This window comes from Microchirus variegatus (genome assembly GCF_963457635.1).
Source record: "Microchirus variegatus genome assembly, chromosome: 11".
NCBI classification, from domain to species: Eukaryota; Metazoa; Chordata; class Actinopteri; order Pleuronectiformes; family Soleidae; genus Microchirus; species Microchirus variegatus.
The window spans coordinates 22096492-22120403 of NC_139812.1; the positions used below are offsets into that span (position 1 = coordinate 22096492).

The 23912-nt window shown below is 40.7% G+C and overlaps 1 protein-coding gene across 1 annotated transcript in view; it reads left to right on the forward strand.

Moving 5' to 3' along the window:
• The window catches only part of LOC310934230 (regulator of G-protein signaling 7), a gene marked incomplete at its 3' end in the record, with an annotated part of 74893 nt that overhangs the window by 32168 nt on the left and 18813 nt on the right, over positions 1 to 23912 (forward strand). The window contains exons 4-5 of the mRNA XM_083897911.1: positions 9946 to 10042; positions 19125 to 19175. Coding sequence (XP_083754037.1) covers positions 9946 to 10042; positions 19125 to 19175 — 148 coding nt within the window. The remainder of the gene's footprint in view (positions 1 to 9945; positions 10043 to 19124; positions 19176 to 23912) is intronic.

Consider the following 23912-nt stretch of genomic DNA (forward strand, 5'->3'; position numbering starts at 1 on the left):
AGAGACCATCCATCTTGTATTGACATGTTTCTACAACTGCCCAAATGGATGAAACCAACCATAGTGTCGTTTAGAAGTAGATGCTTATTATGGAGATGAAGAACAGCTCCGCCCACATAATCCCAATCACTGAAGACGAAAAGGCCGCAAAGGCCACCAGATTATGGCGTGTTTCCACTGAGTGGAATGGTTCGCTTTGGTGTGGTATGCTATATGTTTTTTTGCATTTCCATGAGAAAAAGGAACCAAAATAACCATATATCCATTTTTCCGGTACCCTGCCATTGGGGTATCAAATAAATGGTATGGTATGGTATACCATCACAACGTCACGCTACGTATCTCGCTGACGCGGCCATCAGGCACAGCGCACACACTGCACAAACTGCATCGTACTGTACCAAACTGAACTGTACAATGACGAAAACACGCCAATAGTTACCTGACATACTTGAAAAAGACAGGGTTGAGTACTCTCTCAACAGTATTACTGCAATCTGTAGTCTCACCATTAGATGTCACTGTTTCTAATACAATGGACCTTTAAATGAGAGCAGAAAGTTAGCAAAGCTGTGGTTGATTTTGGCCCTCAATTGTAGCAAACTCTGCTCCATCCGTTCTTCTTCTTCTACCACATTATCTTCCACATGAAGGTTGTGGGGGGTGCTGGTGCCAGTGGCGGAGCTAGAGGGGAGGAAGGGATGGCATTGGACCCCCCTGAAATCTGATTGGCCACCCCAGTAAATTGACATGACACAGCACAACAGGTTTTGTCGAAAAGAGTTGCATTTTGAATCCTCCTGTACAGTAGTTGGCGCTATGTAGCACAAAGAGTTGTAATCCACCTTACGAGAAGAAGAAGAAGAATGAACAGCCTTGATGGACAGTGATATCTTCATTCTAAAGTAAGTTTTACGGTGGTTGCCTAATGACCCTAACCCTAACCTCCTGAAATACCCTCGATCACCCCATGGCCACCCTAAAGATAAAAGTCTAGCTCCGCCACTGGCTGGTGCCACTGGTCAAGTCACCAGTCCATCGCAGGACCACATGTGAGACAAATTGACCTAATCCCCAAATCTGCATATTTTTGGACTGTGGTAGGAAACTGGAGAACCCGGCGAGAACATACATACATACAGACTTCATGCAGAAAGAGTCTTATTACTGCACGACACCAACCATGTGGTACCAAAACAACACTGTCCAATGAAACCAGTACTCCAATATACCACTGCAGTGTATCATAGAGCTTAGTCACAGCATAAATTAAGAAAATTAGCACAAGATAAATTGTCCGCGATGGGATCATCGGGCAGAGGAAATAAAAATGCATTTCCTTTTTATTTCCTTCTATCTCGTGTAGACGAGCTCCTGCTCTCCACCCTCTGACACACACACACACAGAGCAGCCCCCCCCCCCCCCCCCCACAGCCACCTTCTTTCTTTCTCTCTTATGAATGAGCAATGGGCGAGCCGCCAAAGATGTCCTTGTGATAGTGGTCGCGGACCGCGTTGCTGTGGTAACTTGGAAACGTATGGTAACCTCGCGGAGAGAGAGACTTAAGATTCATGGGAACTGTGCAACAACCTTGTCAGCGTGAGCTCTGTAACTCCCCCCCCTCTCTCTCTGTACTTCACCTATCCGTGTGATTTCACTCTGAATGTCCAAGTGTTGCAGTGGCGAGCACACGCAAGCTTGACGAAACGTCTGAATAACTGTGTTTAGCCGGCAGAGGAACAGCGTCGGCGAGCAGCAGTTCGTCGGTCCGTCGAGCCACCGTTTATCGCTGTGTTTTTAAAGCTGCCGAATCAGTACGTGCTCTTGTATAGTGCACAGTAAAAAATGTTTACACAAACAATATTGTCCTCAAATTTAATCGTACGGTCGTAGTTAAGTGTAACTGTGGTGTGGTGCTGTGGATTTCCAGAGCATCGGCCGCAGCCAATACTATGATTAATTATTGATGGAAGAGGAAAGTGAACCGGGATGTTAAAATTATGGGTCTGAAAACCTCCACTGTGGTTGTATTAAAGATCTACTGTTATTGTCAGAATAAATGTGAGCACAATCTATTGCATAACATTAACACTGTATACTGTATACGCTTTGTCTTATTATCACATACAGTACACATTAATAGATAAGTGCCGCATGTGATGTGCGGCCTCCCAGTGAACCTGTGTTTATGTAAATTTAGACAAGTGTTAAAAAGCTCCGTCTCTGCCGTCTCGAGCGGCCCGTGAGGCAGAGGCACTTCACCCACAGCACTGTGACGCAAAGACTATTCTTTTACTTTCACCTAACCCTACGTGATGAATTATTTCACAGAATAACGTGGCCCTGCTGTAAGAGAGTTTTAATGCGTTTAATTATTCAAACGCTGCTGCTTTACCATGCCGAACCTGTTTCATAACTGCCGTTGCATAACTCAGTCTCCGGGATGGATCATATGTTGCCATTGTTTTAATTTCACATTGTTACTTATTTACTTATTTAAGCACAAAAAACATGGGTTGCCACTTCGGTCTCAAACCATCCATCATCTACCACTTTATCCTCCACCAGAGGGTCGCGGGGGGGTTGGGGCGGCGCTGTGCCTATCTCAGCTGACATTGGGTGATAGGCGGGGTTCACCCTGGACAGTTTGCCAGTCCATCACAGGGCCACATATAGAGTAGAGACAAACAACCATTCACTCACACTCCCACGGTCAATTTAGAGTCACTAATTCACCTAATCCCCATAACGCATGTTTTTGGACTGTGGGAGGAAGCCAGAGAACCCTGAGAAACCCATGCACACACGGGGAGAACATGCAAAATCCTTGAAGAAAGGCCCTTGTTTCGAAGTTGTTCCAAACGGGGCTATAACCCAGGAACCTGGGTCTTCGAGTGCTAACCACTACACCAACCGTGGTCTCAAACCGTGTAGTGGAAATCAGTGTTACCACATTTCCACTGGTGGAGAAAAAACTGTTTAATCCCAGGTTTAAATGGGGATTTTAATAGTTGGAAAGTGTTTAATCGGCATTCAGTCATCCAGGTCAACGTGCTAGGACACCCTTTTATCTTAGTGCTGCAACTGTATGCTGCTTAAATGTGAATATTTTCTGGTTTCTTTGCTCTGATCAAACAAAGAAATCATTCAAATTGAGTCATTTTTGGTTTGTGGACAAAACAAAACAATTGAGATCATCACGGCCAGGTTTGAGAAACACTGATCTACATTTTTCAAGATTTTCTGACCTGTGACAAGTAAATCGACAGTTTAATCAATTGTGAAAGTAATTGTTAGCTACTTTTGAAACTGAGCTGTAGTTCATGCACTGGTGACGCAAGCATCTATATGTTATACAATACTAATATTGTAATTAACAAATGAAGTCGCTCTAAAATTAACAGTCCCTGCCAGTTTTACTCACTTAGTGTCACTACTTCATGTCTCCTCACGGTGGCGCTGCTCAAATGAATGAGGGAAACTTGGGGTGGGAACGGGCGTTAAGAGATGCTCCATCCACGTTCAATACATAGACTTTATGCGCTTTGGTCTCTATGTTGTGAATAAATAGCGAAATCCTGCACTTTTAACTTGTCTCGTTAACGCTTTGTTTTCATCAGTTCGGACAGATATCGCGATGTATCGCTGTATGATTGACAGAATCATGATATTATAGGTTATCACGTATTGTATCGTATGGTGAGGTACCCTGTGATTCCCACCCCAGTTACATTTAAACCTACTAATTTTATTGTGATATGTCTATTGATTAAAATTTTTAGGCAAATACTAGAGAACAGGTCACTTTAAAGGCGCCACATGTAAGAATGTGGCCAAAAAACAGTGACTACACTCAAATTCAAAATACCAAGGTCTGTTAGGTTTCGTTTTCTCCACCATTGTAGCTCAGACGAAACTGGCAACCCGTGGTTGCTCGGCAGCTGAGACTCTACTGACTGCAATGATTGGTAGACGGCCGTAGGTGGCGCCACATGCCAAAACATGATTTCAAAACATAAACATGATTTGCAGTCTGCAAAATATTTCTTTTAATGCAAATATTTTGTCTGTACTGTTGTTGTTGGTGAGTTCAGTTTGTTATATGAACACAATTCCTGAGTCTCTGTGACATATTAGGAGGATGTTATGGCCAGTTGCTTTATATTTATTACATAATGCACCTTTAAAAATATGACGCGTACCGTATAAAAACATGTTTCTCATGTTATTCAAAAAAAGTCAAAGCACAATGACGAGTCAGGCAATAATGTAAATGATTGATTTCCTGTCAAATGCTTGATGGCTGCACAAGAGCACTTATAATGCATGTGCAAAGTGCTCTTGTTTAACAAAGGCTATTAGACTATGAATGCCTTTGGTCAGCTCATCTGCTCCATGTTTGAGGACAAATGAGTCGGCCTCTGTTCCTGAGTGATGGAAGTTGAAAAGTGTGGATTCATCATTCACGTGTTTATGTATTTAATGTTTCCTGATCGGGCTGGGAGACAAAAGCCTTTCATCCCATGCATTAAAGACTTGTGTGTGTGTGTGTGTCCTGAGAGAGAGTTTAAGTTCTGTTGATGAACTCTGTTGGAGTTCAGATTTCTACCTTCTACACCTGAATCTAGGTCACTGCTGAAGAGGAACGGCATGGTTTGAATGTGTCGTCTAAGCAGGCGGGGAACCTTGTTCATCAAAGAAAATATTAGGTTAAAAAAAGGGGGAAAAAAAAGTGTGTAATTAAAAATCTAAAAATGCACTGAGGTGCAATGCTTTGACAAACTGTTTGTTTCTGTCCTGCTCTTATCCCCCAAAGCATGGCGTGGAGAACATTGTGTTTTTGGATTTGCTTCATATGCAAATATGCCAGGCTGCCTGTGAGAGACGTGTGAATCACTTGTGGTGATGGAATGTCATTTGATTTTATTGATCCTATTAAAAAGTGTCTGCACTCTCGTCGTGTTTTCACCGCCGCTGTTGTTTTTTTTGGAGCATTAAAAGCAAAAGTGAAATATTATCGCCACAGACTTTTCACCACAGGTTCTGTCACACACTCGTGGTGGAGCCAAGAACGGCAGTTCAGGAGGAAAACGAGATCAACCAACTGCAAAGACTGTTTTATCTTGCAGCGCTGTCACACTGTGTAGCCACGGGCTTTATTCAGGCTGCTCCCGCGTCGCTTCAGGCAACCAGACTCGAGCTGGTTTGCTCACCTATTCGGATGATGCAAAAATATATTAATTCTCACCTTCTTGGTTCATGAGCTTGCATAATATCCCCCACCCTCACCCTCTCCCTCCCTCCCTCACTCTCTCTCCATTTATCTGAATTCAGTCACAAGCTCTGGCCGTCGTGTGACTGATGGAGCGTCTACATGTGTGCGTTTGTGCGTGTTCTTCCGTAACATACGATGTCGAGCTGGGGATGGATATCTGTGCAGGAGACACACACTTGTCCTGCGATAACATTGTCGAGGTAAAACAGTTCTCCCCCCTCACATATCTGACACGCTCACCCATCACAGCACAAGCCGCACACACACACACACACTAAAAGGGTGGGGCTGAGTGACAAAGCAGGAGAGGAGAGATTTTAATTTCCTCAGTAGCACATGAAGTGAGTGTTTTTGCACCTTCACACACACAGATAGACATACTGGAATAAACTGGAATAACTCATCGTGCATCGCACTCGTCAACTTGACAAGCGAGAGCTTCCATGATAGAAAAAAAATGTGATATGTAAGTCAAACTGAACACTAGATGTTAACTGAAAATGTCCACCGTGTATGCATTAGTGACATCTAATGGTGGGACTGCATAGTGCAACAGACAGAGGCTTACTTTGCTCTCTTTCCCCAAAAAACTCACCCATTCATAACTCTCTCTGCTGCTTCCTCCTCTTCCTCCACTCAGAGCTGTTTTTCTTCATTTGCATAAAGTAAGCTTCCACTCCAAAACATGAAAAGCAAGTCCATTTAACCCGCTATTAAACATGGTGGCACAAAATGGCATCTCTGAGGCAAGGCCCCTGCAGGAAGTATATTTTAAAGGCGTATTCTCAGGCTATAAAAATCCAGTTACATTTTAAAGCTCTCATAGAGCACATATATGTGAGTTATGGAGGTCTACTTACATACATTAACTTGTTTTTATGATCAAAAACATCCCAATTGATGGAAACAAGCCAATAGAAATCTCTCCTCACTGAAGCTCTCGTCAGCCGTGATGTTTCAGACTCACCCCCAGAATACAGACTGTGTTGTGATTGGCCAATACCTGGAAGTGACATAATCACACACAACATTATTATGGTTATAATATTTCAACTCCCATCCATCTTCTACCGCTTTATCCTCCACATGAGGGTCACTGGTGCCAATCTCAGCTGACATGGGGCAAAAGGCAGATCTCTAGTCCATCACAGGAACACATATAGACAAACAACCATCCAGCTCTTCTTAAACGAACCCTAGTCCGTTTGCTCGGAAAGTCCCAGTTCATTTGGGGAGGTGTGAATCAATGAAAGGAAGCAGACTACAACGCAGGGCATTGTGGGTACAACACAATTGTGGGTACACTCTTGCTGAGTGCTAAGTAGAACCATATAAGGTTCTTCGGCTTGTCCTCATAGGAGAACCATTTTTGGCTCCAGGTAGAACCTTTTTTTATAAAGGAATCCTTTCGGAGGGTTCCCTTTATTCAGGAAAGGGGTTTTAAAGGGTTCTCTGGATCAAAATGGTTCTTACTGGAACCATTAGTGTTACCAAGAACCCTTGAAAAACCCTTTTTTCTTTCCAGAAAAAAGGGTTTTTCAAGGGTTCTTGGTAGACCCCATGACTGAGAGGATTTGATGCAGATCCATGTTTTGTTCTTATGTGGTGGAAACAGAAGTTGCTCTGCATTAACCAACAGATGAGTGAGTTTTGTTGTTCATCGTTTGTCTCGTCTTCTCCTTCAGAAATTGTTGATGTAGCGCCACCTCAGGCGAGGAGGAGAATACGTTATTCAAAAAGTTCAGTTCGATTCACCAAGTCAGTCTGGTTTGACCTCACACTCACACATACGGTCAATTTAGTGTGTCCAATTAGCTTAATCCCCAAATCTGGATGACACCGGAGACCAGAGAACATGCAAACTCCATGCCAGGTTGCTAATATTCAATTTCAACCATCCTTCAGACTATATTCCTCTTATTAACTGAATGCTTTGAAGCTTCTTTTAACACTTCTTCCTTTACCTTCATCCAAAGTGTCACATAATGCAAATGAAACTATCCTTTTCACACCAGCACTGAAATACACTAGTGTGAACCAAATCAACAATTCCACCTTACATCTTTGTCAGCTTTGTCTGTCTCGCTGGAGTTTTCGTCGAATATTTACCACCCAAAAAAAGTGAAGTTCTTTTTTTAAAAAGCTCCCTCCTTCGTGATGTGCTTGAAATGGAGGCTTTATAATGACCGGCTCATTTAGAGCTGGCACACTCGTCAAATAGGACAACTTATGGTGCACTTAACAACGGCTAAAAAGAAATCTAAGAGGCCGCTATTGATTCGCAAACTGTTTGAAATGTCCTTTTTCTCCAAATGTTGCGTCAGATCTACTCGTCGTCGCAGCCTTAAGTGTCCTCCCCGGTGACAGCCTTAAAGGTGCTCGGAGAAAGTCAGTATATTTACACTTTATATATCCAGAGCTTTTTTTTTTTGGTTAGTCACCTTGTATCGAGTCCTGCATGTGCCGTCATTATTCAATGATTCATACTGTGCAGCCAAAACACTCACTCTTATCTGTTAAGAGGCTGCAGAGATGCCGTCAAACAGCTCTGGGTGGGTGGATGGATGGATGGATGGGTCAGGGACACAGAGAGAGAGAGAGAGGGAGAGAGAGAGAGAGATGAAGACAGAGTAAAGGAGTCTGTTGCTCTCTCCCTCTCTCTCGTGGGAAACAACTTCTCTCTCTTCCTCACAACGTGAAGCCAGAAAATCCACCTGACTTCAAGAGACCTTAGATCCTGAATATTCACGCTGGTGGCATTTTACCGCGCGTAGGCGGTGAGGTGAGGGTTTGCAGAGATAGGAAAAGAGTGTGTGAAGTATTGATCCCCGTTGCTGTTGTCCTTGTTTGCTCTTCGCACAGTCAGGCTTCAAAACAAAGAGTAGGGTGGAGTTATACGAAAGAGAAAAAAAAAAGCGATTCAACAGGGATGAATGAATGAAATCAGCATTCATTTACTGAGATTTGTCTGAAAACAAAAGGGAACGATGTCGGGCTGCGGTGGCTTCTTAATTAATGAACAACAGCAACTTTAATAAACACATTTGGTGAGTATTGTTCATTTAATCACATTTTGTGATTTAAAGTTTTCTTTAAAAAAACAACCATGAATCGATTAATTAACAAAATAGCAAACAGATTCATTCATTATGAACGTCATAAGTGATTATCATAGCATATCAAAGTTTCGAGTTCAGTCAGGTCTGAAATTCAGAGTTCGTTGATACTGGAGTGAGTTTTTATGACTGCATTTCTTGTGATTTAAATTTTGGTAAGAAAGAAATTTGAAGTTGATGTGATGTGAAATGAGATTTTTTTTCCACACTGTTGATTCTCCATGTCTTCCTTTTTTGTCCCTGCACTCTTAGAAATAAGGGTTCCAAAACGGTCCTTCTACAAGGGTTGAGGTTCCTTCCTCTCCAGTCCCACCACAGTTTCAACCACTCAAAATCGTCATGTTTCTGGAGTCAAATAGGAAGTTAATATACTGTACATAGTCAGGGGCGACTCCCCTGGTTGCAAAAATAACTAAATCCTCAAGGAGTTATTGCAGTGTTTCCTAATCCTGGTCCTCAGGGATCCCTGTCCTGCGTGTTTTTAAGACGTCGCCATGCTACAACACACCTGATTCAAATAAATGATAAGTCATTTAACAGCTGACCATTAGAATCAGGTGACCTCTAAAACATGGAGGACCAGGATTGGGAAACACTGAGTTAATGGTTCCAGCTCTTTCTTTGCCGATTATTTTCCCATTCCGAGGAAAGTAGGTTATAAAGTATGGCGTGATTGACAGCTGGTATCATCCAATCGGAGCCTGTTGGTAATTAAACAAGGTCTAGAATACTTTCTTGTAAATCAAGAGTCACCCATCCGTTTTATGATTTTTTACGCTGTAAATAAAACAACAACTTTGATTCAGAACCAAGACCTCACACTCGTGGCAACTCTTCTGTTAAAAACAGACAGCTGTTGAGGGAATTACATTACACATACATTATGTTGCCAGGCAATTAGACTATGTATACATATTTTCCATGTGTATATTTTTACTCTGAGGGAGGAATTAGATCTGGGCCATGCTCTACTCTCTCTCTCCCTCTCTCTGCTTTGCCGCCTTCTGTGTGTTCTTGGAAACGTGGCTTCCTCGTGTTGCCCTGACAGACCCCTGGAGACGCCTCCCAGTGCATTTTCAGTCCCAGTGACGCTTGTGAATGTGTGTGTCTGTTTGACCGTTTCAGTGCAGCTTTGGGTTCAAAATCTGTAGCCAAACACACCAACTTTTTTTTTTCCACTGTCCTCTGATTGACACGGTGCGTTTCTGTCCTCCACTCTGTGCATTCTGAATGCACGGACACAAAAACATTGTGATGGATAATAACTAGAGAAAATTCATTGGAAGACTTCCAGAACCCAATAACTATTTCAGACGGCAGTAAGTGCAGCTCACGGGCAGTTTTCCTGTGACAAATGACACAACACTCTGACGCATTTAAAAGATTTGTCAAAAGAGAGGGGGAGAAACAAAAAAAAACCCTGACAGCCGTGTGATCGGTAGTTACAAAATGTACTTGCTTCACTTTCCCTGCAACCTCACACAAACCTGTTTGTATCTGAAGTTCATGAAAACGCTCTCATTCTCTCTTCATTCCTTCCTTGTGTTGTCCAGATGGAGGAGGTAATAGCACGCATGCAAGAGGAGAAAAATGGCATCCCCATCCGAACGGTGAAAAGTTTTCTAACCAAGATCCCCAGTGTATTTTCAGGTAAGATCTCTCCTCTCTTCTATTTCCTTCCTCCACTTAAACTAGTAAACACTAGTATTTAGAGCGTTGTCTAGCTTGTATTACAGAAGATATTATTGGATTCGCTGTGGATAAGACTCTAATGCCGGAGTGATATCCTATAAGAGACGATGCATTTAAAAGCTAAAAGGCCTGACTGTATATTAAATATGAATAAACACCGGCGCACAGTGTAGTACAAGTCTATATCAGCCAACTAAAGTCAGAGCTTTAACACTGTAAGGCTTTTCGGCTTCTCTCTGTCTCGAGGTTTCCACAGTGGATGATTCGGATACATCATTTTTTACACTGTACACTGTTTCTTGACACAACTATTGCATTAATCCAGGTGTGTGACAGGGACTAGGAGTACACTGGACGTAGCCGTCATGGCTGGGGGTTAATTTAGAGTGTCCACTAAACTAGTGTTTCCCAACCCTGGTCCTCAGGGAACACTGCCCTGCATTTTCCCATGCAGATTCAAATGGTCAGCTCATCATCAAGCTCTGCAGAAGCCTGATAATGAGCTGAATCAGATGTGTTGGAGCAGGGCAACATCTAAAACATGCAGGGCAGTGTTCCCTGAGGACCAGTGTTGGGAAACACTGCAATAAACAAAGAGCATCAGGGGGTTGGGTAACCTTCCTCAGGGAGTTACCTCAGCCCATGACCTTGCGGAGCTCAAACCCAACAACCCTTTGGTCACAAGTTACCTTTCCATAAATACCATATTTTTCTTTTTTGTTTTTAAACCTCACATCATTGGGTTTCATTATATTAGCATTTAGCGATTCAATCTGGCTCTCAACAACCCACGGACTTTCCTTGAAGCGCATCGCCTTGTTTTACTGGACTGGAATTTTATCAACATTCAAGTAAGTTTTTCTTCATGATTAACAGAATTTCCAGAACATTATGTACATGTAGAACACAGTTATTATGTATGAGTGTGTTAATTAAACTAGAGTTTGAGGTTGTTATGGCTTCATTATGGCATGTATGATGTACTGTATATCACATTACATACTGTTGGGGCATTGCACTTGCACTGTAGACCAAAAATACAAATCTGAGGTCATTTCAGATTAACAACTGCATTGTTTGTATCTGATTCAAATAAGATTCATTACAGATTAGATGATTCATGTTCTTAACTACACTCTTAGAAATAAAAGTGCTAAGTTGAACCATATAAGGTTCTTCGGCTTGTCCTCATAGGAGAATCTTTTTTGACTCCAGGTAGGTAGGTCCACATGGAACCCTTCTGGAGGGTTCCACCAAGAACCCTTTTAAAACCCTTCATTCAGGAAAGGGGTTTTAAAGGGTCCTCTGGATCAAAAAGGTTCTTACTGGAACCATTAGTATTACCAAGAACCCTTAAAAAACCCTTTCCCGAAGAAGAACCTCAGAAGGACCCTTTTGGAACCCTTATTTCTAAGAGTGTATATACCAATATATATACTAGTGTATATATACTGTATATATCTGATCAAGGACCACATACTGAGGTGACACTGATTTAATTTAAAAATTGAAATTGGCAATGACAGTTCTGAAAAGTCAGATCTAACAAAAATAAAAACTGTATGACTCACTTCAGCGTGCTAATGTGCACATAGCCACATAGAAATGTAATGCCTTTGATTATTTACTCAAGTTAAAGCATCATTCTCAGTTGACACCAGATATGAATGGTTGAATAATGAATACATTCCTGCTGTGCAGCATCTGAGATTGCATCTATTTCATATAAAGGTATAAAGATATACAGTATATTCTGAGACAGAGACAGGTATGAACACACTTCACCGCAGGGATTAAAGTGTTTTTGGTGAAATAGAGAGTAAAATAATGTGTTGTGTGACCTTAGAGTAGAATGGACAGGATTAGCATTCATTTGCATCAGCTATTCTTTCCATTTCAGGACAGAAAAGGCTGATGTGACACTGATTTGAGAAGGTGAATGAAGACGTCTGTGACGTCAACAAAGAGAAACAAAAACCCCTTTAATGCCCAGATGATGATGATGATGACGATGATGATTATGTGGACACACAGCATCAGCCAAACCAAGCCGACCGAATAAACAGATCGTGCTCCATGATTGCTTTCGCTGGTTGAATAAAGGATTTTGATCTGCCCCAGATGTCACCGGTGATGCAGGCGTTGACATCAATGAGTCCATCGACTGCACAGAAGACACCGTTCATCAGGTGATCTGAGCAAACACAACGGGGTCTCTCACTCTGTCTAATCTGAAGGCTAAAGCAGACGACAACTGAAGAAAGAAAGGCTTTTTCACACGATGACTGAACACTTGAGTTTTGTAATCAAGTGCTTATCCGTATTTTTTTTTAATTTAACAAATAAATTCTAAGAAAACATCACTGTTGTATGATTATTATTATTCATTATACTCACTGTTGTGAGGCTTTCTAAGCTTCTACATGACTAATGAGTGCGAGTACAAATACGGAAATTATGATTCTAAATAGACCCAGCATTGCCATTTTACATTTGCATAAAATAATATTAAACCTTAAATTAAAAAATAAAAGGTTTTAACCAACAAGTTTTTGTTGTTTATTGGGGTTTTACAGTGTAGACTTTATTGCAAAGCTACTGTACACATAAATATGGCAAACTCCTACTAATAAAAAGGGCTGGGACTAAACCACTTATTGACTATCTACTGATACCAATATTAGTCCGATACAGTCATTTTATGAACGTATGAAGCTGTTCCCAACACATTTGTGCTAAAATGCTGTAGCTGATTCCTATTTACATTTTTACAGTTTGTCTATAGTGAAGCATGCAATCGCGATTCTAATCATCCACATTTCTGAATCGATTCATAAACTTCAAAAATCCTGTTTTTTTTTTTTTTAAGTTTCTATTTTGTAAAACCACACAAAACACCAGTTTGTGTTATTTGTGTACAGTTTATTTTTGTAACTTCTGAGAGAAAAGGGCAGCTAGTCTAAGCTAGCTTTATTTAAGCAAGTTATTTTTTGGTAGTTTATTTGTTTTGAATGAACAAATGTTAACATTGTCTTACGTTTGCCTTTGTGTGATGACATCATTGGAATCAGTTTATGTAAAAATCACATTATCTTATACAAACTGTATTGTTTTGATGCCATAATTTGCCTTAACACACTATGCATTGTGTCAATTTTGAATCGATTTTGAATCAAATCGTGACCCAAAGAATCGGAATCGAATCTTCGATCTTTGGTGTTTTTCCTGCGTACAAATGTGGCGTCAGAAGTCGACAACGCTCGTCACGTCACAACCAGAAAAGAACACCAAACGCTTCAGGCATATAAACAACAGCTAATGCACCATTCTCTCTCTCTCTCCCTCTTTTGTTCCCTTCCCTCTGTTCCGTCGCAGCCTTGTATTGATCAGTGATTTTACACCTGGCCAAGCAACATTAGCTCAGATCCCACTCTTGTCTTTTCTCCCTCTGATGTAGCACACGCACACGCACACACACACACACACACACACACACACACACACACACACACACACACACACACACACACACACACACACACACACACATCAGGACTGTTACCAAACAGCTCAGGGATCAGGAGGATGACAAGGCTGCAACAGATGGCTTGTGTTTGTTTGTGGCTCTGCTTCGCAGTTGTACTCTGTACAGTTAGTACACACACACACACACACACACCTTTTCTGCATGTCTACAAAAAAAAAAGAAAAAAGAAAAAAACAGTCATGAAGCCAGAAACCTTCAAGGATTTGTGTCAAAATAATGTGACGCTCAGCTTCTTTCAAGTGTGAGCTGTGTCTCAATTCCTGAGCCTGGATCCTCAAGAGTGTGCATTTGTTGTCAGGAAGTTGTCACATGAAACGTCGGCTACTTCCAATGTGGCTGATAATAAGTGGACGAACATATCCCAGAATTCCTTGCGTGCACCTTTCAGATGGTGTGACAACTGCCATAAAAACCCTTTATTACAATAATGCAACATTAAAAGAATGACTAAAATAAACTCTAAAATAATAGCAATATAAAAAGACATAATTATGATAAAATAAGACATAATTTTGAAGCTTTTTATCATTTAATAATGACCGAGTCGAACCAAGTAATTTCAAATAATTCTTTGTTTTATTTAAACTGGAATTAGTTGTGAAGAATCTACATTTGTGGATTAAAAATCTGCAAGAAGACAAGATTAAACTATGTATATTTACCCTGGTGAAACCTGAGTTTGTTGACCTCCATACATGATGTTCATACTGTTGTATAAATAACGCTTTATTTAGTGTTTTACAAATGATATCTGTTGTTCCAAATCGGAAATCTGTGCAGAGATAAGTGTTGCTTGTAAATCATATTAGTCCAAGTTAGCAACATTTGTTGAAAGGAGTGAAGAGACTTAAGGGGAATTATCTTATTTGTCCATGTTTGTGTCTCAGCCTGAGATGCATCACACGCTGGCGTCTGCATTGATGCATCACTGTTTCCCTCAGTATTACATTAAATATTTAAAAAATAAATAAATGAGGCTCCGTTAAAAAAACGTCAAATCTACAACTACACTGACAAATTAAATATTTGAGATATTTTAAGGATGTTTTGTTTGATTCGGAGAGTGAAATCAGGACTCTGAACTGTGGAGGGCAGCACTTAACCTCTCCGTAGACGGCCTGTCGGGATTGATTAGGAGAAGGAGGAGGAGGAGAATTGTTGACATGACTGTGAGTTGCGCGAGCTTGAGCGTCTCATTTCTCGACATTCCATGTCCTCCTCATCCAGATCCGGTCCTTGGTTTGAGACGCAGCTCGTGAGTCAATGTGCGACGTAAGTGGATCAGGATATCCGTCATCATTAAGTGACGACTGGATTCCGCCCACGAACACACGACTGCCCTATAAGGATGCGACAAGGACACAGTCTTATAGCTGTACACGTTGTGTCCCCCTCCCCCCTCAGTATCACACAGAACGACAACTTTCATGAAAGCACGCTGTTTTCCTCACTTACTCGTTAGATTATCTCCCCCTCACCGTTCCCTAAACTCTCCTAAAATCTAAGGGTGATGCTGCTTTTGCAATAACTTTGAAAACAGCCTCCGCCTCGCACTATCAGAGCTGCACAATCTGTTCGTTTCTTTTTTTTTTTTTTCATTTTTAACAGGCTACTTCAACATTCATTCAATTCCTGTTCATTCTAATTCCCCTTATTTGTTAAAACAATTAAAGTGATCGGAGTAAATTGTAATCATGGTTGTTTAAATAAAGCTGTACTTACTTACCACTCAGTCACCTCTTTGTTGTGACTCGCTAACTAAATGTGTTTCATTCGTGCTTTCACTGGTGAGCCAAGTTATTCAATTATAAGTATTCTTAAATACTTGCTGTCAATGCCTAAAGTTATAGTTCACTAAAGTTCATTGTTGTATATCGTTACTGTGTCGCTAAGTGAGCGACACCATTGCTTTTCCTAAATGATCCGGCCTCAGGGCCCGCATTTATCTCGAGTCATTAAGTCGTGACCCAAATTTTTCAAACATTTATTCATTCATTATTGCTCTTGCTCGATGAGTCGGGGGTCAAATCTGAATTATTTCACAAAGAAAGTGCAGTAATACACAATGTCCGATGATGAGTCTGAGGTGTTAATCGTTCACTTTTGAAAGAAAACCCAAATTCAACCCTTTAAGACTCACAATGTCCATCTGGACTTTGTTGTTGCTTATTTTAACCATAAAAGGTCCAGAAAATGTCCTGTAACTAAGTGCTTTTGCCCATTTTTCAAGAAAAACTTTCAATATCTGGCAATTATTTACAATTTACTGCATGATAAAATAGTATTTAAACAATTGTAGTTGTACATGAACGCTGATTCGCCCGCTTCCTGCAACAGCGCGAGTACACACTAAGAAATCAAAGTACGAGACTGTACCTTTTGCTGTCGCTCCAGTTGTACCCTATCAGGGTACAAGCACTGTACCTTCCTCGGTGTGTGCAGGTACATTTTTGTCACTAGGGGTTCAGAAATGTATCTTTAGAGGTACAAACAAGCAGGTACAAATTTTAAAGGTACAGTGCTTGTACCCTGATAGGGTACAACTGGAGCGACAAAGCATTTGTACCTTTTTAGGTACAGTCTCCTACTTTCGATTTCTTAGTGTGTATAATTACTGTGCAAATACTGAAGTGCAAATTTTTCCAATAGTACAAACCATCGTGTAACTAAAGTAATGCAAAATGCACTTGTGCAAACGTGTCATCTGTGCATACGCTTGGTGTTAAAGGGTTAAAATACTCTCTATTTTTTCATCTTCAGATCTTTTCATCTACACTAACTCCTGAGGCGACACACAGGCTACTGAACACATACTGTTACATCGGATGGTGTGTGTCCTTGAATGGATTAACCTTTTTACAGCTTTTATGACATATATATATTTAAATGTCACACATTTTTGCGTCATCTCTACTTTAAAGTGTTTGATTCTATCGCGCGTGTTGCCCTTTGCTGTGTCCTGGCATTTGCTCCAGTCATTTGCCGTGAATGGGATCATTATGTTTGATGCTATTGTTTATTGACCGTTTTACATCATTGTGACATTATTATGCACACACACACGTGTGCACCCTCAGCTGTGAAAAGCAGCCTTGTTACACGTTTACCTCACACATCTCATTTAAGCGTCGTCTTTAAAAAAATGGGTCGACTTTGACAACGTAAGGATGGAGCTGCATAAATAATGTTAATCCACGGGAAATGTCATCCGACTGTGGAGGCTCTGAAAACCAACTGTGACGGAGGAATGGAGAGACACAACACAAACAGGAAGAAAGATGGATGGAGAGAAAGAGAAAAGGAGCGTCTGGAACTGACTGTCTCAACGCATGAATTCCCTCATATTTTCCATTTGACACCTTTTTTTTTTTACCGCCTCTTGTGTGTCTCTCGTCTCCTCAGCACACCTTCACCTGTCAGTATGACAGACAGCAATAATAGCTTGGAACTTCTTTTTTTTTATATTTAGCCAAAGTGCTAAAGTCACATGTCGCAGGGTGTGAAAATGCCCATGGGGGGGGGGGGGGGGGGGCAGAGAATACTGTTGTTTTTATCCTGAGATGTGAAAATGATTGAGTTACATTCTCGGATGCAATAGTTGTTTAAAATGTTTTGTGTCAAATGCAGGAAAGGTAAACGCCTTCTTGTATTTGTGCACAATAACACACTTTGATGAATTCTGACATTGCCAACCATTTGCCCGGATTACAATTGTGGAAGGAGACGTACTTGAGGAAGTGCAGGAATTTACGTATATATCTGGGCTCAGTGATTAGCCCTCTTATGACCGTCATGATAATCAGGCCTCATCAAGATTTATTTTGAATTCATGGCTGTAGAATTATCAAAAAAAATGTTGAATGAGTGCTTGCTTCTGCCTCCTTTTTCCAAGATAACTTTCACTTCCGATATCTGGCAGTTATTCAACCCTTTAGGAATTAAGGTACGGAGAAACTAGGGCGAAAGGTGGGGTCACACCCTGGACAGATCGTCAATCCGTAGTTTTAGAATTTTCTAGATATCACAAATGAGAAGTTAGGACAGGATGAGTTTGAGGTTCTCTTTGGGAGTGATGAAGATGGATAGGATCAGTAATGAGTTAATCAGAGGAACAGCATGTTAGATGTTTTGGAGATAAGGTCAGAATGAGATGGTGATGTACAGAGGAGGGATAGTGAATATATTGGTAGAAGGATGCTGGGGTTGGAACTGTCTGGCAGGAGGTCGGGAGGAAGAGAAGATACATGGATGTAGTGAAAGAGGACATGAAGTTAGTTGGTGTTGGAGGTGGAGGTTGATTCGCTGTGGCAACCCCTGAAAGGAGCAGCCGAAAGGAAAAGAAGAAGAAGAAGTTAGGACAGGATGGTTTCAGAAGGGTTAGTATCAAAGGCAGCTTCAAACAAGAGTTCACCCAAAGGCTGGCCATGGCCAAGAGCGGCATCCAAAGAATGATCACCATCTGGAAGACCAAAGCCAACCAAAGTACCAACCATTTGCTATTACACCATATGGATGCGAGTCAATGACCAAACCAGAGAAGGACGATCTAGTCTGGTAGAGAAACTCGACACCAAGATGATGCTCCGTGAGCAGATAGCCAGAAGAAAGAAGACCTTCTTTGACCATGCCGTTCTTCACAATGACCTGGAAAAACTGCTCATTCACATCCACACAAGAGAAGAAGGGGGAAGACCGTGGACCTCAGGCCTGGCTCACAGACATCACCAAGTGTACACAGCAACTTCAAGAATGGCTGAAGATCACACAGCGTGACCAGAGAACATATCTTGTGTCCCGCCTTGTTTTCAGCGTGGTTTCTGACTTGTTCACATCTTATTTTTTCAGTTTGTGACATCAAACCATTAAACAACATCTACATATAAGAATATATATATATTTTTATTTTGAAGCCTTGAGACCGACCAAAACTAGGCAGCTATTGGACAACGGTAGCTGTCAGTCCCATGTTGTCCACTGAGATGTGGCATGCACTTTATCGTCTATTTGCTTCTAAATGGGAACATCATTTACAAACCTGACTGAGACCATTAACGCCTCAGGGAAATGTTATCAATCAAGTGAGAAGTAGCAGCTCAAATCACAAGGCTAGGCTACGTGCATTTCTTATATACTGCAGTATATGCACTAAATAATAGACTTAACAAATGAAAGAACTGCAACCGTCCGTGCTGTGACGTTAACGAACACAACAGTCGCTTCATTATTCCTTTGTGCCTCTCCGGTCATTCACATTAATGGAGCACAGCCAAAGACAGCTGGCTTAGAGAGGATGTCAGAAAATAATATTTGGTAATGGATGGCCCATTACCCACCCACTTGGTGCAAGGTGAGAGTATGCATTGTGATGATGTGTGGGGTTGGTGGGCAGAATTAAGTGTCACATATTATTATGTGCACAAAAATGTCTCACTCGCACTGCGAATGCACCGTTTATGCCAGTGATTCATACGCATGTGTTTCCTCTCATTTCAGGTTCTGATATTGTACAGTGGATGATCAAGAACCTGGACATTGAAGATCAAGGTAAAAAGAGCTGATCATCATCGATTTGTTGCCGATTTTTGTATTGAATATAAAGCTGATTTTTGTCAGGTGTCGTATCGTCAGCCCCCGCCGACGTCACACATGACTCACGGTGGCACTTGAGATCGTATCCACAGTCGAAAGGACACGTTCGAGATTCAGGCGCCTTATTGTCCTTGTGTAGCAAAAGAAAATTGCTTTTTGTCACAAACCCAGAGGTGCGTTTAAAAACGCCAAAGGCATAAAAACGAGATGATTAAATAAATGTACGACGCCAGCAGCACAATGAAATTCAAAATGAAGGATTAAAATTTTACAAATAACCATATTTGGTGAGCACAAAGCTAACGTGCGCGTTGCCATGACCTGTTCCTCACACACTTCCCCCTCACATATTTTTATATTGTCTCATGCGCCCTCCGAGGTTTAACAAATGAACTCAAGAAATTGTCTCGGGAATCATTAGATATTTTGAGTTTACTTTAGTGTCATAACTCGGCGTTCCTTTTATTTATTGATTGGGCACAGTTTGAAACTCTCCATGGCAACATTAGAATAAATGCTTTCACCTTCAAAGGCTTTTCTGAATTAAACATTTTCATTAGGCTGCACTAAAAGAAAGAGCTTCACCTATATATGCTTATGTAGAACCTATGTGTATGTAAATGTGCACACTTTTTTTTCTCTTTGATCTACCTTATTATGTCCTTGAGCTACATCACACACACTGCAGTCCTTTTAGGTGATTTTTCCCCTTCTCCTCCTTTTTTTTGGTCCCAGTGTGATGAGGCAGAACTCCACTGTCTTGAGGCAGTCGCCTGTTCATTAGTCGAGCCGCCCGGTGCACATAAAGTAACTTGAAAGTGGAGAGGCTGAACACGTGATGGATGTGGAAAGTTAAAATGAAGACGTTTATGGCGGCGCGTGGTGTGGTGCCGACATTAGTGTTTGTTCAGCTGTCTCATCAACTCAGAATTTGTTTGTTGTTTCATCAAGTAAGCAAGTATCATCCATCCATCCTCTGTCTTTTTTTTGTTTGTCAATTATGGCTCTGAGAGAGTGTGTGTGTGCGTTTAAATGGCATAAAGACCGACCTTGTCAGGACTACATGTCCTCACAGAGACCAAAACCTGGCCAAGATTTGAATTGTGGTTCAGTCAGAGTCAGAGAGGATTTTCAAATCTGACTTGATCTGACTGATTTTAAAAAAACGTGAGAGACCACAGACACAACGCAATTTGTAACCGATTTTCAACGTTTTAATCCTTGGTGTTTCGTCAAACGATTTCAAGGAGGAGATTCCAGAGATTTGGGATCTCACAGAAACTCACACGTGATTGAACGTGACTTCAGAATATAAACTATGGGTCTCAAACTGGTGGCCCCCCAATCGATTACATGCAGCCCCCCACTTAATATCATGTTATAATGAAAAACATGGCCCACGACCTCACAGTCTTTTAAACACAGTGTGTAGCTGAGGCACAGCTGCCAGCGAGGTAGCTGCTAATATATGTTTGCAAGCAATGTTTGCGATGTTTTGATGCAGAGAAATGCAACAAGCAGTGGATACTTAATGTGAATGAAGTCAAGACAGAATCAGCAGGGTTTGTACAAAGCTACGGTTCTAAACTGAAGTACACAACAACCGTTTCCGCGCTCATTGGTTATCATGGGGTTCTGCTCAATCTGACGTGTCCAATGAAGTTTATTAATCCCTCAAACTACAAGATAATTTGGCCAGATAATCTGTTCAAATCAGCCTAAAATCAGAGGAGGCTTCGACAATTGTAGGAAGGACCAGATTGGGACAGAAATCCTGTAGTGTGGGGTAAGATTTAGGCATTAACTGGTTATGGTTAACACATTTTTCCAGGTATTCTAACAATGGATATAAAACAATGAATACCTTTGCAGCCCTGTGTGTGCATACATTTCCAAACAAACCTGCCAAAAACCTAAAAGTTAATATCAGTGAAAAGTCTTCAGTATTTTCTAGCACTCACTGTGTTCCTGCCGCCTGTTTCCCTGCGGCGGTGAACACAGTGTTGTTATGCAAAAAAAACCAAAAAACTGCAAAGTGACTTCAACACGGAGCCACTCCTGCCTGCCGGTGCCGACAAACACGGCAAAGTGAAAAGCAATTAATGTGGTTCACAGCATGATAGCAGCAGCAGCAGCAGTGTTTGTTATGTAAAAGGCAGATGAGCTTATATCAAAGTTGACTGGGGATTTAGAGTGATTTTGCTAAAATGAATGCCAGCACATAATGTACCGACACACTCCAGATACACCTATTATCTACACACTCTTCAATGCAGTACTTTTATTTTATTACCCAGTGCAAAACTCTGCCTATAAAGATCTTCTCAAAAGTTTTCAGGTGTTTCAGAAGACTATTAAAATGAAGACATTACCCATAAGCATTTATTGTTTTAAACATTCTATGTGCTAGATCTATTTGCAGTAGCTGTTTACCGCGTGTAAGGTGGCCACGACTCGCTTGATTAGCATGCAAAGAGTGTTCAGCCGAGTCCAGACAGAAGAAACAAACAAAGGAATTCCAGTTAATTATTGTCTATATATATATACACACACACCAGACAAGAATAACAGAGAGTTTGCACCAAGTTCAGTGTGAGCTTTTGTGACACACACGTGATAAAATATGTGAATACTTCATACAAAGAAAACTTGCAGCGAATACTCTATGTGCCATAAAAGCCTGAGTGGCAAAGGTATCCATAACTTAAACCTGCTCTTTTAACCTGAACCTGAATATACTTCTCTGAAGGGACAGGTTTGGTCAGTGTGGTAATTTATTTTGTATCCGCAAGGGTCAAAACATCCAACCAATATCACAGTATAAATAAATTAGTAAATACTCATTTTAATTATTTATGATTGCTCATACATATTATGGAAATTAAAATCAAACTACCCCAATACCGGTTGTGATATGATTGACATTCTCTGCAATACGCAACGTCAATATACATTCCATGATGACTACTCACGTCATTACCATTGATCTGCACTTTCTGTTCATTTCCCAGGAGAGAAAAGTTGGCCGTCGATCTGCTGTCTTCGTCCATTTCCTATGGGAGAAATTAGAGAAGTTGAAGAAAATGTCAGATATTTTTTAAAAAACGTGGAAAGATTAGAAAAAGGAAAATGCATGCCTGTCCTGAACTAGATGAATATTTGATGCATTCATTGTTGATCAAAGCAATGCAGTAGAAGATAGGGACCGAATTTCATGAATATACTGTAGGATTTGTAGCCTGGAAGGAACATTTGTAATACATTCTGCTGACAGAACATTAATAGATAGATTGTTAAGTCACCTGTCATGTCTTAAATTTTTACAAAAAAACTGAGGATCCAAATGGAGATTGGAAAATGTCACAAAAAAGTGTCAAATTTTAAAAAAAGTACACACAGCGGCAACAAAATAAACTGACAAACACAGGATGGTGCACACAATCAAAAGGAAACACATGACAGGAAGTAACAAGGTACACACAAGGAAATACTACAAAATAAAACACCACACAAAGAACAGAAGAAGACTAAAAGCCAACAAAATATAACAGAATGTTGTCCAACAATAATCAGGAGCCACCATCCTCCCTACATCTCTTATGTTATTATTCATTCCTATAATAACATACACATATGGGTGGGTGGGAGCCATTCAAAAGTTGAATTGATCTTGAAAGTCCAACAACGTCAGAGCTAGACGTTGTTGGTCAGAGCTAGACAAAAAATTAGACATTAGCAAACACAACATTAGCATTTCCGTGGCAAATAATCATCACAGAGTAAGCTAGCAGACACCAACGTTCACATAGCTAGCCATTAAATAACAGACATAAACCAATATTTACCTTGTTGCCACACTTGACTGAGGCTAATATTCTTTAAACTGTTATAAATGCGTTATCTCTCAATCTTTATCATATTTATCCTCCTCTGAACTTTGTATGGAACTTTGTCACCGGCGTTGATCCCGTTTTCTTCGTATTTTTCCGCTGTTAAGTTGCATCGAAAACACAGGTACAGACTTTCAAAATAAACTTCCTGTTAAACCGGAAATAACAAACTGTCACGTCTACGATCGCTAAACACAGTTGCTAACTTGACATATTAACATGTTGATGGTCCTTTTTTACTTTTAAATCAATAAAACGACCTGGTCTGGATAACAATGTGACACTGTTGACTCTCATATGTCTAAATGTTAAAGATCAATATTTTGGGAAGACATTCTGACAAGTTTCTAGCACTGAGTTGAAGTAATAATAACTATAACACATCGAAATATTGTATTTATTTATTTATTTACTTGTTTTGTTGGGTATTTGAAACTTAGTTGACACCATGTTTACCACTCAACAACACAGCATCAGCGCCACGCTATACATGAGCAATATGAAGGGTGTGAATTGCAAATGGAAGAACATCAGGGAGCCGTAAAATGATCTCTGAGCAAGGACATATGGCTCATCCCATAATGTTCCTGGTCTCCCTCAGCCTCCTTCAAAGCCTCCAGCTCATCAGACTCATCATGAGTCACTCCTGCTGCTGTGGGCACTTCACATGATCTCTTTTTTTTTTTTTTTTTTTTCCTCAGTTTCCTGGGATCACTGAAGTGCTACTGTGGCACACTGGCGTGTATATTAAAGTTTTATAACTCCTTGAAAATTGAAAATGAAAATGATTCACTGTATGGAA